This window comes from Poecilia mexicana, unplaced genomic scaffold (assembly GCF_051168715.1).
Source record: "Poecilia mexicana isolate PSO_F unplaced genomic scaffold, ASM5116871v1 scaffold_15, whole genome shotgun sequence".
NCBI lineage: Eukaryota > Metazoa > Chordata > Actinopteri > Cyprinodontiformes > Poeciliidae > Poecilia > Poecilia mexicana.
In genome coordinates, this window is record NW_028263384.1 from 18,838,435 (window position 1) to 18,855,317 (window position 16,883).

The 16,883-nt window shown below is 39.5% G+C and overlaps 3 protein-coding genes across 3 annotated transcripts in view; 2 read left to right on the top strand and 1 right to left on the bottom strand.

The window, feature by feature from the left end:
- Positions 1-3,470, bottom strand: part of dst (dystonin) — a 114,434-nt gene extending 110,964 nt beyond the window's left edge. Inside the window, exons 1-3 of the mRNA XM_088013010.1 lie at positions 2,776-3,470; positions 2,553-2,584; positions 416-604 (exon numbers count right to left, since the gene is read on the bottom strand). Of these exons, the coding sequence (XP_087869136.1) occupies positions 416-604; positions 2,553-2,584; positions 2,776-2,962 (408 nt within the window). The 5' untranslated portion in view covers positions 2,963-3,470. The remainder of the gene's footprint in view (positions 1-415; positions 605-2,552; positions 2,585-2,775) is intronic.
- Positions 3,471-4,118: 648 nt separating this feature from the next.
- On the top strand, positions 4,119-12,243 carry znf451 (zinc finger protein 451). Its single transcript, XM_014981892.2, has 13 exons — positions 4,119-4,540; positions 5,100-5,163; positions 5,498-5,581; positions 5,652-5,765; positions 6,694-6,805; positions 6,921-7,071; positions 7,160-7,286; positions 7,366-7,525; positions 7,674-7,821; positions 8,255-9,765; positions 9,838-9,909; positions 10,225-10,302; positions 12,106-12,243. Exons 2-13 carry the CDS (start codon positions 5,104-5,106, stop codon positions 12,144-12,146), a joined length of 2,658 nt encoding a protein of 885 aa, XP_014837378.2. The 5' UTR covers positions 4,119-4,540; positions 5,100-5,103; the 3' UTR covers positions 12,147-12,243.
- A 1,320-nt stretch (positions 12,244-13,563) lies between these two features.
- Positions 13,564-16,850, top strand: bag2 (BAG cochaperone 2). Its single transcript, XM_014981898.2, has 3 exons — positions 13,564-13,904; positions 14,154-14,263; positions 15,598-16,850. The coding sequence occupies exons 1-3, from the start codon at positions 13,783-13,785 to the stop codon at positions 15,990-15,992; spliced, it is 627 nt and encodes a 208-aa protein (XP_014837384.1). The 5' UTR covers positions 13,564-13,782; the 3' UTR covers positions 15,993-16,850.
- The last annotated feature ends 33 nt before the right edge of the window (positions 16,851-16,883 follow it).

A 16,883-nucleotide genomic window follows, 5' to 3' on the forward strand; every position in this document is an offset into this window, starting at 1 on the left:
TCACTCTGGTTTCTTCTTAAAAATACCGTTTTCTCTCTGTCACAGTTCCTCAAAAGAAAATAGCATTTATTTCATTAATATCCCCTAAAATTATTCAGAAGGGGCTTTATTGTATGTTGTGTTAACAATTGCTAGTTGTATATGTTAGAAGATCACTCGTAATTTAATGAAATGGCAGTTTTTTTTTATCTTCCTATGTCACATAACTCTTACCCATAATAGCTTTCCAGAGATTACCTATGTAGAGATCAAAGTTCAAAAGCACACCCATATGCAAGCCCTTTGAATAAACCTTTTTTTAAAGATCTTAAATGTTCAAAAGCACACAGTGGACCCCAGTAGCGGATAAATCAAATAACCTGCACCACCTCATCATCTGTGTTAATGATGGTTACCGTTAGGGAGGGATACCTACAGCTTTACGAGTGGGAGTGACTTGCACAGATTGGTAAAACTCTGGCGGGAGTCTCTTCTTGACTTTACGTTTTCTCACGGTCGAGGATACATCGGGTTCACTCTCTGGAACCTCGACCAGACTGGGCTTTTCTTCCGTCACTCGGGCATGCACGGTCCTTCTTAAGTGACGTGGACTGTGTCTGAAACCCTGGGAAAAACAATGAAATGTCAAAAAGGCACATATGTTACAACATTCAACACAGAAACTGTCTCACATTCAGGGATGCAAAAAATCCTGAGTTCTAATTGTTTTTCAGACAAATGTGAAAAATTAAAACTGCAGTTACTTGGTTGCATAAATGTACTTTGTTGAAGAACCTTTTGATCAGATTTCAACATTCAGTCTTCTTAAGTTCACATCCCGCAACAACTATAGCGACACTCGTCTTGTTGAAATTAAGATTACCTGTTCTTGCTGTTCTAAAATCTCCTAAAACCTTGTGGAGTGGACTCATGAGACCTAACTTGAATTTTTAGGCCATAATTTCAAGTAGTAGGCTTGGCACAAAAAAACACTTTGCACTGCCATGACTGGCAGAGACCCAAACACAGAGACGAGGGCGGGATGAGCAAGCTGCACACAGGAATGGAAACGGCTGTGAAAAAGCTGAGGAAATAAATAAATGATAGTAAATAATCAAAAATGTAAAATACTGAAACAGATAGAGGTGGGGATTATGCAAGTAACTGCTTCTCACAGACAAAAACACTAGATTCATGGAATATGTTGGTGGCAGTAAAATCTTATGAAGTTATTTTGTCTATTTATCTTCAGATGGAACTGAGATTTTGCTAAAGTGAAATAAGTTAGGAATATGTCCAATTATTATTTAAATTTGGTCCCAAACTTTTATGTCATTGAAAGCCACAAATGAAGAGATATTTCATCAATCACTAAAAACATAAAATGACCTCATGAGACAAAATGTAAAGCTCTGGTATGGGTCAATAATTGTCAAGAACTAAAACTGACAGAAAGAATGTGAGGGGATCCAACAATCTGGAACATATTTGATTTTTAGAAGTTTTGCAGGCAGAGGTGACTAATAATAATTTGCCAAGTCAAGATGTGAGATGCTTACAGATTTATAACAAAGAAGTCTCAATGCAGAAATTGCATCAAAGGTTGTTTTAACACATTAATGAAAGATATTTGCTTGACTTCCATGTGTTCTACACAATTGAGTTGTATGGGATACATGTCTTATTACATGTGTTTTAAAAAATGTTATCATTTATTATGTCCTTTGTTACAGACATATGGAATTTTAACAGGGAGAACTGTATAAATCTTAGAATTCATCTTGAAACAAAATTAAGTACATGTTTTTGTTTCATAAATAACAAACAATAAAATGAAAATAAAGCTTTTTGCACCTTGATCTAGAGGTTTATTAGGAGACAAAAGGATATGACTTAACAACACTGAAGGTCCACAACAGCCTTGATGTCCTTGAATATGATACCCTATGAGAACTGAACTGAGTCAGTGGGGATTCATATTGAATCCAGGTGGTTCAATAACATGACCTACCATGTTAAACCAGCTCCTACTTTTTTATTACAATAAGGATGGAAAACATCAGTTTGTACTATCATTACAGAAATATATTACTTTCCAGAGATACTGAAACCACGTCTTCCATATGTCAGAAAGTTCCAGCAAAACACAGCAATCCTGATGTAAGACTAAGGCAGCTTTTCACACTTGATTTAGACAATTTGCATGATTTGTTTGGAGTGAAAAGCAAGCGAGAAAAATACATTATCTAGATTAATATGTTGTTTTGGTTTTTATCTGGCCTGGATTACACCGTTAAAAGGCTTTCTGTTGGTTCAGTTGCACCTCGTGTTTGACAATTATGAGAGCACACGCAAAGTCTTAATTCATTTAAACTGCAAAACCTCTTCGCCAACATTATTTATTGATAATGGTTGCGCATTGCGCACATTTACAGTGCCTGAAATAGTCATGCAGTCCCGGGAAAAAGTTCAAAGAACCTAACTTTGTGAAGCTCTTGGATTTCAGAAGTGGCCTACTTGACCAAACTTTACTCAGTGTATTAATGACAAAACAATGTGAAAGGTTAACCTACCTCCGATCGAAAATGATGCGTTCGGAGACCAACTACAGAACAGATAACATATTTTGCATTAGACTTTGATCAAACATTCGTTTAAAGTGTGAAACTGCACAGTAATCCTCAGATGTGTAATGCTTGTTAATTACCAACGCAAGAATGCAGAAAACAGCATGCACAATAATGTGGACTAAGCAGTTAGGGATGATGAGATGCGGCTGGCCTGCGCTGTACTCACCGCGACTCCTGGAGCGTCCACCGGAGAGCACAGATTTCATAGGATGTTTCCCATTTCGGAGCCTGCGATGCCAGCAGCAGAAAAATAAAATCGTCGCAATAGTCCCGAGCAAAAGCAGCAGAAGCAACAGCACACACTGAATGCTGTATGGCCTTAGCAGGACCAAAAACGCCGCAGCGATCATCATAGGGCGAAATATAGGACAGCTCCTTCTGCTCCAGACAGTTGCCTCCTCTCCTGTGCGCCTTTCCACCACTCAGAGCTCGGGATGCGGCGAAAAGGCGTTCGCTGGCATACGTGGAGCATCACACTGCAAAACGTTAAGAGCGCACAGGGTCAAAGTGGACAGTCCAGGCTAGAGATATCATTTTTGCGAGGCACAACGCATGACTCAGCAGAGAGGCGCATCTTTTATTATTTATTTCATTTCCACAAGGGGCAGGGAGAGTCAGCAGATTTATCCCAGGCAGCGCTGCGTCTGCTGCAGAGTGGCCTGCCCACCAGGATAACGCTGCAATATTTCACACTGTCCTATTGGACGGTCGGATGGATATCTGTGTCAGTCACGTTGTGTCAGCCCAGTTCAGATGCAAAATGATGAATGCTTTTCTATTAGTATTGTTTGGTAATAGTTTGTGACTTTCCAGTTTGTGACATACTGATGTCCTAAAAAAATACCTATCTGGTAAATAATATACGTAAAATGGGATTGTATTCTAGCATTTTCAGAATTTGGGAAGGCAACACATACAAACCTTTTCTGGTCATAATCCAGCGCTGATTATAAGGTTTGGATGATGTAATTTCTCTGCTGTAAAATGAGAGTCAAACAGGAAATGAGGAGCAGATGTATTATCACAAAAGTAAAGTATGGAAGACCTCTGATTGCTCCATGAGGCTACAGAAAAAATGTGCCCATTTGACTTTGATTATAGCCTAATCAAAGTGAATTGTGATGGTGAGACTGGGACTCAGACATAAATAGCACAGAAGCTGGCCACAATGTCCCACGTCTCCTAGGAAACGAGCCCAGACATGTGGGAAGTTATTCTGACGTTTGACAGCATATCCAAGAGAAGAGCTTGGAGGCCATGAGTGGCATCATTGAGATCATTTAAATGAGATCTAAGATCTCTTACAAGAGAGACCAGTTTCGATAAAACAAATAAAATTGCAAACACAGCCACAGAAATTTGACTCAATTAAATAAGCTAATAAAATAGGAACTAAAAACGAGCAAATTTCAGTTCTGATAGTTTTAAATTAGGCTGTGTGACTGCGTGGTTTGTCGTGATACTGACGTTAGTTGCACATTCACATAAGAAAAATGTAAAAATTGAATCGACAAATAAAATTGCTAATTCAAGTTTTGCGTTTTGGGAATCCACCAAAAACGCACCTATAGACTGTCTAAAAGACTTGGAGTTCATTGCAAAAGATGAGTGGTTAGTTAACTGCTGTACTGACAGGAGATAAAATACCTCAGAGGGGATTAACTAAATTTTGACATGACTCTGTTAAAATATAAATACATTTATACGATTTAACTGCTGGCACATCATGGGTGGATACCGTAAAGTTGTGACAAAAAAAAAAAAAAAAAAAAAAAAAAAGTCCCCGCCTGTCCGGCACACCCCGCAATAAGAAAGAAGCGCACAAGCTTGTCATGACGTAGCAGACTGGATTAGCTGCGTTCACGTTGATTTGGAGTCTTGCAGGAGCTAGTCGCCACCCTGCAAACGGAAAAGCCAGTAGGAGAAATTTGGTAAACGAGCTATTCAGTTTGATCTGTATGTTGGGGGAAAAAACAGTCACTTTTGTGATTGTGGAGTACTTTAGCGAAATCAAGACGTTGCTATTGTTGCACTTCTCAGGTAGCTAGCCTTACTAGCTACTTGTAAGGCTAATAAGGCTTACAAATGTCCCAACGTTTGGGATTGTCCAACCTTTAAAGTTGTTAAGCAAGTGGTAAGCATTTGTACAGTTGACATGTTGTGGTAGTCCACCTAAAGGACAATGCAAAATGTGTTTAAAATATGGATTTGATCTAAGAAATGCAAAGTAGAGCATTTTATATTCGATTCAGGTAAGTACTTGAACATGGCATTTTGTCGCGCCGGCTCATGTCTGCCCCTGTTGGGTGTAGGTTATATTTCAACAACACTTGTTTTAAATGGTGAGCACAGATTGAATTATGCTCTAATTCTGCCAGCTAATATGTTGCAAAAGCCCCTGGTAGTTGTATATTATTTAGACTATTGCTTATGTACATAATTTCTTCTTCTGGCTTAAATTTTGTTGTTGTTGTTTTTTTCCCCTCCAAGCTAAATGTCTTCACCAACCCCATTAGACGATGACGATGAGTTGGAAGAAGTGGAGTTTGTATCGGTGGGTCACGTTTACGTTTTTATTAGCTTTTGAGAGTGCTGCAGTTTTGAAATGATAACACAATTAATTTATTGAAGTTGCCATTTGTCTGTCGTTTAGCATTATTTGAAAGCTTTGTTAAGCCATTGCACTGTTATCAGAAAATCCCGTCAGTTCTACATTCTTTCATTTATGATTGTAGGGTTTTATTTAATTAATCTCATGAATTAATCTTTATTTTAATGCTACTTAGTCAAATGATTTCTATTAAATGTAATAAAGCACATAAAGCTCCAGCATAGATCTCTTGTGGAGTTGTGTTTTTCTGTGATGATAAGCTATGTTCTTCCTTCAGGAGGGCCCTTTTAGACCAGTACTGGAATGCATTGACCTGCTGAGTGACAGTGAGGATGAAGGGTCCTCGTCACTGGCTGGCATGGTGGGTGACAAAATAGGTAAGTGATAATACAAACTTCTAAAAGTGTGATCTTTTTAAAAAAAATTCCTAGGTTGAAGACAAAATCAACAGACACAAAGCTCGTGTAACGTCCACACTTGACAGACTGGCACTTAAGGTGGCCCAGGAGAAAAAAGAGAGGGCGGATAAATGTAAAGCATTTAAGGTGAGACCTTAAAGAACAAAGTTCAATGTTTTTTCTGCCTAATAATCACACGCCATACTGTATTTTAAACAGAAAATATAAAGATTTACGCAGTAAATGTAAAGATTTACAGTATGAATTCCTTTGCATTGCAAATATGATTCCTTGTAGTGTAATATTACTACTTGGAATCTTTAAATTCATATCCACCCCAAGTCATAACTCTTCATTAAATTCTTTAATAGCTGTAGGTCTTTTGGGGGGGGGGGGGTGTTTCTAACTTTCTGTTTCATATCTGGAGTTTTAAATCTCTGTCCAGCTGTTTTTACACAGTCAGATTGGATGAATCTGTAAACACCACTTTCCTGTTTTTTCCGCTTCTGATCTAAACCATTTCATTGCAGCCACCAGCGTATTTCCTGTTGGGGGTAGCATGTTCAGGATTCTGTGCAGTGTTACTTTTCTGTTACACATTGCTTTTTCATGTCATCTTAAAAAGTTTAGATTTTTGATGTGTGTATGATTATTGCCAAGTCACACCATATCATGTTGCTTAGTTATAGAGAGTCAAAGGTATAACGGAAACCAAATGTTCCCAATAACCTCTTTCTGCCTTTCTTGAGGTTTATCTTGAAATAAAAATTTAAAAAAACATTTGGATAATGCTTGAAATAACAATAATGATATTTTTACTACAATTGTTTTTTCCTGTTTATCAAAGAACAGAATTAAAATAAGTATCCATTATAATTTCTCACCTGTTTTTTTTTTTTTTTTGGATACAACAAAGACAGTGAAAACAGTGTCCTCCAGTGGCCAAAGCGTAGAATAAACAATTCCAATCAACTATAAATTAGCAATGCTGCACAGTCAGTACTTGTCTTTCTTGGTTTTCACAACTTTGTGCTTGTTGTCATACCTTTGTTGCTTTTCCTTTTTTTTCTTTTAGGAAAAACAAATCTTACAAAAAGCTCATGGGCAGCAAGAGTTGGCTGGTTCATCAGCAAATGGTGTAAGCATGGAAGCAAAGCGCTGTGTGGACATGTGGTTAAGGATGCCAGGTAAATCTATATTCCAAACAAATCTGGAACTGTTTGGAATATAAATCGCTTTACTCTATTGATCTCTGTGCGTTGTTAAATATAAATAATCATTATGCTTTTTGTGTCTATTCAGGCCCTAAGCCTGGAGTGATCAGTGCCGGTTCAGGAAGAAGACGCACTCATGCCGCTTTCCCTAGAAGCAGTTCAACTGGTCACACTTGCCCAGTAATTAACTGCGGTCGTGTTTACGAGAACATTTCCCTCCTCGATGGCCACTTGAAGCGGTAATGTCGCCGCTCTGTTCACTACAGGACTATTTGTGTAGTTTTTGCCACGTACATAAGGGGGTCATTTTGTGCAAATGTTTTGCAGGTTTGATCACTCTCCATGTGACCCAACAATTCACCTCAGGGGAAGTCCATCCGAGCTCTTCGCCTGCGTTGCCTGCTGTCTGCGCTTTCAGACCAAGGAAGAATGGAAAAAACACGTTGAATCCAAGGTTGGTGTGTTTTCAGTGAAGTCGCTGATGGTGGATATTCTGCTGACAAATTTAAAATGTATTTGCTTTTCATTATTAGATCTCCTCGTCCAGCACTGACAGTCACAGCTTGGATCAAACTTATCAGCGGGTCGTTTGCTTTGCCTGTCCCGCCTGCTTCCTCCTCTTTAACTTACGAGACGAGTGTCTTCAGCACATGTCAGACAAAAACCACTTCACTGAGTCTCTCGTTATGACCGGTGAGGCTTATTGATTTAATTAACAACTGATTTGGCAGCACGATGTTCTTATTGTTACATTTGTGTTGGACTTTGTATACATACTTTCTTTAAACTTAAAATTTGATGATCAAGTTTTCGTTGAACTTCTTTCACTTTCTTGTTAAAGAAAGGAAAGGAACAGCGCAGCCGGTTCCGGTCCCACATCATGTGAAGGACCGTCTCATCGCTTTGTGTAAGGATGTGGCATTCAAGGTCCGCTGCTCCTTATGTCACCAAGTGCTGATCTCCCATCAGACAGCTCAAGCTCACTTCAAGTAGGTTTTGTCGCGACTTTATTAATTCCACATATGCAATTCCTTGCGAAGCTATCCCTTGAATTTTCTTTAGCCGTTTTTTCCAAACAAATAAATAATAATGGTGCAAGAAATACAAAACATAAACAAATAAAAATTAAACTATTAAACAAAGTTGGCATTTATAGACTCATCAAGTTCTCTCTTTTCAATGGCTCATGTTGCTTTGTGGCTTCAGACAGACTTGGGAGAGATGAGGACAAAAATGGCTCCGTACATTTTAAATGTTGATGGTCTTTCAAGCAATTCCCAATAAAATACAACATAGTTTGTGGCTATAATGCATCAACTCAGAACGTTTTGAAGCAGTCTGGCTATCTTTGCAAGGCACTGTTTGCATTGATGTTTTCAGTATTTATTTATTTAGCTGTTACTCTTGATGTTTCTCTTCTAGTGTGCACTGCAGGCAAGGCTGCGCTGTGGCCAAGTCCGACAAAACCATAGTGGACATTATGAAACGGCTCCAAGTCCGAGGCCAGTGCATTCCGTGCTCTGAAATCTTTCTCAACCAGGCTGAAATTGAAAGACATGAAGAGTCGATGCTACACAAAGTCGAGGTCAATCAAACAATGGCGAAAGCGCTCCTTCAGTACAGTCGCTTTGTTGAAATGCAACAAACTCAAAGAAAAGCAGAGAACCATCAGAAAAGAATATCGTCCGGCCTTGAGTTTGAGTTTCAGAAACGAAACAAGGAATGGAGTGACCGCCATGGATTTCCAGCCAAACGACAAAGATTGAGCCCAGGCGTGAACGACGGCAGCAGCAGCAGGATCTTGGTGGCGGCTTGGTTTTGTGAATGCGGCCTGCAGTTTTCTGAGGAGGCCAACGCTAGTAAGCATCTCCTGGCTGCAAACCAGATTTTCCACCAGTGTGGCGTTTGTGGCAAACACATGGGGGAGTCTTCAATTGCTCGCCTACATATGAGCCGTTTCCACGGCGGAGCCCACCTCTCCAACTTCCTGTTCTTCTGCTGCAAGTGCAAAGTGGAAATCCCCCGGCACGAAGATATCTTGCTGCACGTCTCCGAAGTCCACAGAGGACACACCTACCTCACAGAGAAAGAGGTTCCCTTTGACCTCGTCTCAAACCTCGAGGCCAAACCTTCCACTAGCGTCGAAGTCTCATTGCCCTCGCCTTCTGCTTCCAAATTGCGGCAGGACGCGGTGGAGACGCCGTCTTCGACAGCGGGACACACTTGGATGTGCAGGATGTGCGAAGACGTCTTTGAGTCAGAAGCGGCCGTCTTCAAACACTGCAGCGATATGAGCAGTCACAGCTTCCAGAGATTCATCTGTGGACACTGTCCACAGAAGTTCTTCAAAGAATCCACCGTGCGGCGACACTGCATGAATGAGCACGGCGGGCAGATAAAAAGTTCCCTCTTCTGTGGCCTGTGCGACAGCATGCAGTTTGACACCGAGGACGAGTTTGTGGGTCACTACAGGAATCTTCACAGTAAGGACTACTACTGCATGGACGAGCCTGAAGTTGTTCAGCCTCCTGCTGCTGAGGAAACCCGTCAGAATGTATGTCCTTGTATGGATGGAGAAGGATTCATAGAGAAAAAGAAAGCCACTTACACCCAGTGCATGAGAAACCTCGCGACAGAAGGAAGATGTCTGTACATATGCGCGCCCTGCTGCGTGTCTGTTCCCTCTTATGCACAGATGAAGAGTCATATCCACACAAAACATGCGGCCCTGAACCTGGGCAAAACCTTTGACGTAGTGTGCCAAGAGTGCCAGGAGAGCTTCAGCAGTGTACCAATGTTTCATAAACATTATCATGCTATGCACTGTACACTGGAGCCATGCCTTAGCTCCCGGGAGTGCATGAGGGATTCAAAACCGGACCCCAAAACTGTAAAAATAATCAATGCTGTGGAGATCAATTCAGGAAGTGACGGTAAATCGGTTCGTTTCCCGTTTGTTCACATTTTTTGTACCGCATTTCAATCTTGGTTTGTGCTTTGTACAGAGATTGAAGACGAAACACTGGTGAAGATTTTAGGCACCAATAAAGTCAATGATGAACCAGAAGCTCATGAAGGTAAACAAGCTACTGGCCATTACAGTTACTGTAAGAAAAACTATTTTTACTACCAAAAATATGTGCCAGACATATGTGAAGTCTGTTTTCATTTTCCTCAGCCAGGCCAGTCTGATTTTGTTTGGATGCTGCAAAATGCCAGTTGAAATTGCAGATTGATTTATCTGCAAACTTAATGCTCTGTGTTGAAGCCCTTTTGATTTTCAGGAAGTGAAAGCAACCCTGCAATTGACTTGCTCTGTCTGTACCAAATTCCTAGTAATTGATTACAATTTTTAGAATCAATCAGTTGCTTTTTTTCTGTTTTTATTCCAGAGCAAATAGATGAAGAAATGTGCCGTGCGCTGTCTTTGAGCGCAGAGGAAGCAAGAGAGGCTGCAAGAGAGTCTGCTGGTATGTGTTCATACTAAAATAGGACTAAACTTGTTAGTCTCAAGACTAACATTTCCTATTTTCTAATAGGAAATGTGATGAGTATTTTCCTATTGGAAGGATCTGTTATGACAGCTTTATAATACAGCTAGAAACTGTTTTTCTTTCAGATCCTGGGTGTGTAGACTATAACTCTCCTTGTTTCTGTTATTGATGGTGAACTTTTATGCTGCAATTACCCGAAGAGTATTTATTTGTAAATGTGTCTTCAGTATATTGACTCCATTCCAGAGCATCTATTTGCTCTGGAATAAAAACTAATCATACATATGGTGACAGTGAAAAGCAACGTCTCCCTTTTAAAAGGAAGAGTCTTCCAGCAGGACTCTGCTCAGTCGTGAGTCAGCGACCTTCTGCAGATACCAGCTGGGCGTTTGAGAAGTAAAGATGTCAATAACATTACTCTGAAATTTTCATTGTTATAACTGACTGTGTCTGTAAATGAGGGTAGTCGTCTAGGACAATACTAGAAGTGTTATGCTTTAATTGAATGATAAAAGGCTGAATTAAATATGCTTATGACAGCTTAACACAAATATTTTCTGCTGCTTGAGTAGCTGCTTTAATTTGTGACAGTTATTTTTATTAAAACACTTGCATCCTTATTGTGACCATGGCAACATTTTAAACTAAACCAGGGTCAGTTTCTACATCCACTAGTTGAGTTTGTGGAGACCTGTGTTATTGGGTCAGTGGACTCCACTGTTTTGCTGTATGCTTGTTCCTGAGGGGGAAAAATCAAAGAATAGTCGGAGCTTTTCCACTGACCTGAATCCCGTAAAGAGCCTATTTGACTCTTCAGGGAAAGTCAGTCCTCACTGCTCTAGTATGTATTTAACTGAAAGCTCTTTCAACAGCCATTACAGAAAACCAGACTGATTTTTATGCCTGGATGTTTGTCAAGTAGTTCTTCCTGTTGTGCAATTTGCAGAAGCTATCCATGAAGCATGCTGTATGCGTTCTTTTGTCTTTTAAAAATCTTTTTCAAGTTTGATGAAGAATATTATTCTGGATACCTGCTGCTCTGTCTGTCCATTATTAGAGTAAATGAGTTTTACTTTAACATGATGTGGTGTGAAATGATGATGTTGACATTTTTAAGTTTGTGCTACTTGGATGAAGCCATTGTTAAAAGAATATAAACTTATAAAACACCTCAAGATTTTCTCTTTTTTTATGTTTAAATCATCTTTTACTATAATATGTAAATAATACATAAATAATACATTGTCATTTTTTCTAAATTCTTAAGGTTTACTGCATTTTCCATGTTGATGTAATTGTCAGCTCAGTTGGTAGCTCTCTCTCTCAGTACTCTGACCATTGACACAGTCCTGCTTTGGTTATTCTAATTAACTTTCTAAATCCTGCTGCTTCATTCTCTCTGCGTTTTCCAGTGATACAAAAAATGTCCAATGAGCTTGTAAAGGACTGAAAGTAACGGAGAGGCATTTTTTTCCTCCTTGCTAGCTGAGCACAAATCAAAGTATTATGTCACTGTAAAAGTCTGAAGATTGGAGCTGTTCATTGCACCTAAACACCAGTTCTAGCTGTTTGTATTGCATTGCACTTTATCAGAAATGGAGCTTTTTCAGAATCAATTGATCTAATTATGTCTACATTAAAACCGATGCCATTCGATCTGATGCTAGTCATACCGAGACTATACTCAAAAGTAATCAAATGTGCAAAGTTTAAAAAGAATAAGGTGATTTTTTTTTTCTTTCTGTAAATCCTCATCTTGTCTTTTTTTTTTCCGTACAGATTTGGAGGAAGCTCTACAACGAAGTCTTCAGGAATTCTAAGAACTAGGAACTTCTGTGAAATCATCTGCTGTTGAAAATTTTAGTTTTCTACTCTCATTGTTGTCTGATTTAATAAATAAATGCAGTCGTCATTTTACGTTGGCATCTCTCTTCTGTTTTGGCAACACGCTGCCCCTTGTGCAACTGGGCTGATTGCATGTTTTGGGGTTTTAGTGGGAGCTGGTTGCTGTCTGCCAAGAGTTCTCCTGTGGAGCCTCAAACACTTTGGTGTGTTGACACATGTGCTATAGTTGGCATCGGTGACACTGCAAGATTCCTCAGTTGGCCTTGTGACCACATTCTTGACTATTTCTACATCTGATGTCTTAGGTTTCCTTAAAGACGAGAAAAAGTATCTCATTTTATTTTCTGATGAGGCATAAGTAAAATTGAGTTCATTGGTTAATATGAAAAGGAAAGTATGGTAATGCAATTTGGGGCACAAATTTAACCGTATCATAGAATAATATATTTATAAAATTTGAATTTGTTGTCTCTATACACTCAGACAAATTAATGTTCAATCACACATAAGGAAAAAAAAACCTGATAGTAGTTCAGGAGGTACAGCCTGTGTGTGTATGCTCGTGTTATTTGACACTGGATCTTTGCATGTAAAATTAAGCAGGTGACAGCTGTACAACATCAGAGTTTGAGTTTTTAAATGATGAAAACTTGCAAAGGCATTTACATCAATTTTTTCCATGTTTGTTTATGTTACAGCCACAAACGAATGTGTTTTATCAGATTTTTTTTATTTGATTGACAAAAACACAAACTTAATTTGGTTCTTTAGTTCTTAATTGCAGACCCACAAACACATGACTGTCTGGAGCCAGGAGACTTGTAATAAATTTAGGTTAGCTGCATGCCAAATTTCTCTGATTTTTATGTGTAAAAAGAATAAGTAATAATTCTGCGTCTGTCACATAACATAATGAATTTAAGACAATATAGGGAAAGGTTTTGGATAAACTACTTTTGCTGAATTATGAGTTCCTTTATCAAGGCTAAAAACTTTAAATTGGGCTGTCTTTGATTAATGTCTGGAATATCATTAAGTGTAGGCTGTCACCGTTTTCTCTTAGTTTGTCACAACAATGTGTTTTTGTTTCATTTTCCTCCTAATCATGTAAAACCTTTTTGCTGTACAAATAAAATTCCCTTGCTTTTTGCAAAGCTAACAGATACTTTAGGATTCTTTGAAGAATTATCAAAATATTTTACTACAGCCATTTAAAAGTTTGTAATAAAAGTTAAATACTTTGCTCCTCACTCAGTTTCATAACATCCAAGCACAATGGACACTTAAAGGCTCCCTTTACAAAACAAATGTAAAGAAACTATATCCCAAAGCAGATTGTATCTGTTGACCAAGTGACCGTTCCCTTGGGCCCTCTAGGGGTCCGCGGCCCACACATTTAGGAACCGCAGCTCTGGTCTCCTCGGGAAGCTTCTACAAGCGAGTGAAGGAAGTTGCAGCCCATGTTTGGAAATGTTCCCCCGAGGCGCCGCTTCAGTCCGAAGAATAACGATTAGCTGGAGAACAGCGAGTCCTGGACGCACATCACATTAGCGCTCCCGGACGGAAGATTTTAACAGAGCACAGCGGACAATCATCATCATCAATATTATCATGGCACAGGCAAAAATACACGCAAAACTGAACGAATCTGCCTGCAGCAAATTCAGCAGGACGCTGTCGATGGCAGATCGCTCCGGGCGACTCCTGGAAAGTTTGGATCAGCTGGAAATGAGGTACGGTGGAGTGAAACAGGCCAGACCATGTGCGCTACGTCAGCTCGGTCCGATGTTCCGTTTGTGTACTGTAATATCTGACCACCTAAATCTTTATGGTGACAGTTTTACTTTATAATCACGACTCCAAATGTTAGAGAATAAGGTCTGTGTCGAGTAGGAACCCAAGAAGAGCTCTTTCACTGTAAATTGTTGTGGTTTAATTGGCTTGACAGTGGCAACAATGCGCTTGTTTGTGCCTTTTATCAGGGTGGAGGCTTTACGCGACGCCGCATCAGCCATGGAGCAGGAAAGGGAGAGCATCCTGGAAATGATTCAGTCCGTGCAGAACAGTCAAGAAATGCGTAACATCTGTCCGGGTGAGGCTTCTAATTCTCGCAACTTGCATAAGGGCAAAAAGTCATCCTCAGTTTAATGTCACACAACATAAATATCCGAGGGCGGAACTGGGTTTGCGCTTTGAAACCTGGTGTTTTGCAGTTGCTTTGTTCTTTCTGTAACATTGTGATCCAATGAGGTTATTCATGCACGGGTGATCGTGACGATGAGCAAGCTATAGATGAACACGAAGCAACTAGTCCTCCACCCACAGTGACTTTAACACTAAGCCTCCACTGTTTTCACATCCAGATCATTTCGTCACCATTTAAAGATACAGCTCAATTAGTATTTCAGCAAGTAGTTTAGAGATTTCAGTGAATGAAAGACGAACTCAGTGATATATTCTTGAAATGTGTCTGTTATATCTGATGATTATGGCTTACATTTGATGAAACACAAAACTCTATTCCTCAGGAATATAGAATATCACAAGATTCAGAAATGTCCATGTGCCGCACAGTATCTGCACTCAGTGCTTAAAGAGGGTGCATTTTATATGACTTACTGTATTAATGAGGTGTGACACCGAGACCATAGGAAGGCCCAGTTTGCTTCAGTAGTCCTTCATCTCAACTGCATTTTTCAGGGCTGGTGTTCCTCTTCTTCCTCTTGACAGTTCTCTATGGGATTTAGGTCAGGCCAGTTTGGTGTCCAATAAAGCACAGTGATAACAGGGCCATTCAAGCAGGAGCTGACACTTTTTGCAAGGAGGCTCTGCAGGTACCAAGTCCTGCTGGGAAATAAAATCATGCATGTCTGTTAAGCTTGTCGGCAGAGAGAAGCAGGAAGTGCTCCACAATGTTGCCCTAGATGTCTTTGTGACTTTGGACTTGATGAAACGCAGTGAACCAACAGCAGATGACATGGCTCCCTAAATCATACTAGTGGAAACTTCACACTGGAACTTCGCCTGGATTCTGTTCCTCTCAGCTTCTTCCTCCAGACTCTGGAGACTCTCATCACAGAATAATTTAACAATTAGCTGGTTTAAGTGTACTATACAAGTACATTTGATCAAGGTATGACAGATTCTGATATTTTCAAGGCGCTTTTGGTTTGTGAGGGGTTCAGCCATTCAATTTTGACTCCAGTGACTAAGTTATGACAAATGTCTTCATATTCTTGACTCAATTTTCTCCAATTGATTGAATTTCTGTGCATACTATCCACTTGTAAAATGAGAAAATGTCAGATTTTGTCGTCTCTATGACCAAATACCAAGAAATATTTGGCGAAAGTAAAATTTTAAAGCATATTTAATTGTTGGTTTAGCGGTTTTAAAACGTTTTTAATGATTCCTTGTATTTTCAAGGTGAGAGAGAAGAGTTGAATTTAACTGCAAACCGTCTGATGGGCCGAACCCTGTCTGTGGAGATCTCTATTGGCACAATCAGGAACCCCCAGCAGGAGGAGGCGTTGCAGAAGGCCACGTCTATAATAGATGAAATAGTGAAAAAGTTACTGAGTGACATGGAAGGTGCTCGGCAGCAGCTGCTGGCTCTGCACGCGGCCTGCGTGACCGAAGCACCGCCTGTCCCCATCGACCAGAAGTTTCAGGCCATAGTGATCAGCTGCGCTCTGGAGGACCAGAAGAAGATCAAGAGGAGGCTGGAGACTCTGGTGAGGAACACTGAAAACGCTGAGAAGAACATCAAGATAATGGATCACCAAAAACTCGAGGACACAAAGGCCAACGGAGGTCACTAAGGCTCCCAAGCAACAGGCTAAACCTCGTGTTGAATTCTGCTAACCTCACAGAAAATTGATGCAAACTTTTATGTGTTTACTTAATTTCAGGAGTTCATGATGCTGCAGCAAAGCAAATCCTTGTGGGAAAAGGACGGTGATTCAGTGCCTTGCAAATGTAGCCACACCCCCTGGACTTCCTGTTTACTGCATTACCTCATGCAGCAGTGTATTTCATTGGGAGTTTTGTGATAGATTAACACATAATCATATTATTTTATTTCAAACAAAACATTTGGAAAAAACGTGTCAATTTGCGTCCACTTCACAATCATGCACCACTTTGATCGGTTTGATTAAAATACATTAAAGTTATTTGTTCCTCTGAAACAGAATACTATATAATATTGAGTTTGGGAGGAATAAATACATGTGCAAGGCACTGAGTCAAACCCTAAAGACAGAAGAAATGCAGTTACCTTTATAGTACTGTTTACACTAACTGTATGCATGTTCATTAAGTCAGGAGTTGTTTACCAAATGATATTTGATAATGCAACAGTGTGAGAATAAATGAAAACTAAATTCCTACAATAAGATTGGATAAATTATGTGTAGAATTCAAATGCCAAAAAACAAGCATGATAAATTATGAGAATATTATTCTAAAACTGGTTTATTCCAATTGACAATCATTCAGTAGCGTATTTTTTTACTCTTAATTTTTAAACTTCACTTTTAGGCAGAGAAGGATTATGGACATGCTATGCACTACCTCCTTGTGTGAAGGCAGCAAGTCACATATGCTGTGTATTTTAACTGATGTTTTCATAAAGCAATTTTTAATGAAAGCAACTCAATAAAAACATTACAAAAACATCAGTAATCTGAATTTCTATTCTTCTATTTTAA

What these genes read in the sequence shown, in the direction of transcription:
- znf451 (XM_014981892.2), top strand. Translation starts at nt 5,104, where the DNA reads ATGTCTTCACCAACCCCATTAGACGATGACGATGAGTTGGAAGAAGTG. An exon ending in CTCGATGGCCACTTGAAGCG is followed by an intron (nt 7,072 to 7,159) that starts GTAATGTCGCCG and finishes AATGTTTTGCAG; the next exon opens with GTTTGATCACTCTCCATGTG. An exon ending in GGCTGCAAGAGAGTCTGCTG is followed by an intron (nt 10,303 to 12,105) that starts GTATGTGTTCAT and finishes TTTTCCGTACAG; the next exon opens with ATTTGGAGGAAGCTCTACAA.
- bag2 (XM_014981898.2), top strand. Translation starts at nt 13,783, where the DNA reads ATGGCACAGGCAAAAATACACGCAAAACTGAACGAATCTGCCTGCAGC. An exon ending in TTGGATCAGCTGGAAATGAG is followed by an intron (nt 13,905 to 14,153) that starts GTACGGTGGAGT and finishes GCCTTTTATCAG; the next exon opens with GGTGGAGGCTTTACGCGACG. An exon ending in AATGCGTAACATCTGTCCGG is followed by an intron (nt 14,264 to 15,597) that starts GTGAGGCTTCTA and finishes TGTATTTTCAAG; the next exon opens with GTGAGAGAGAAGAGTTGAAT.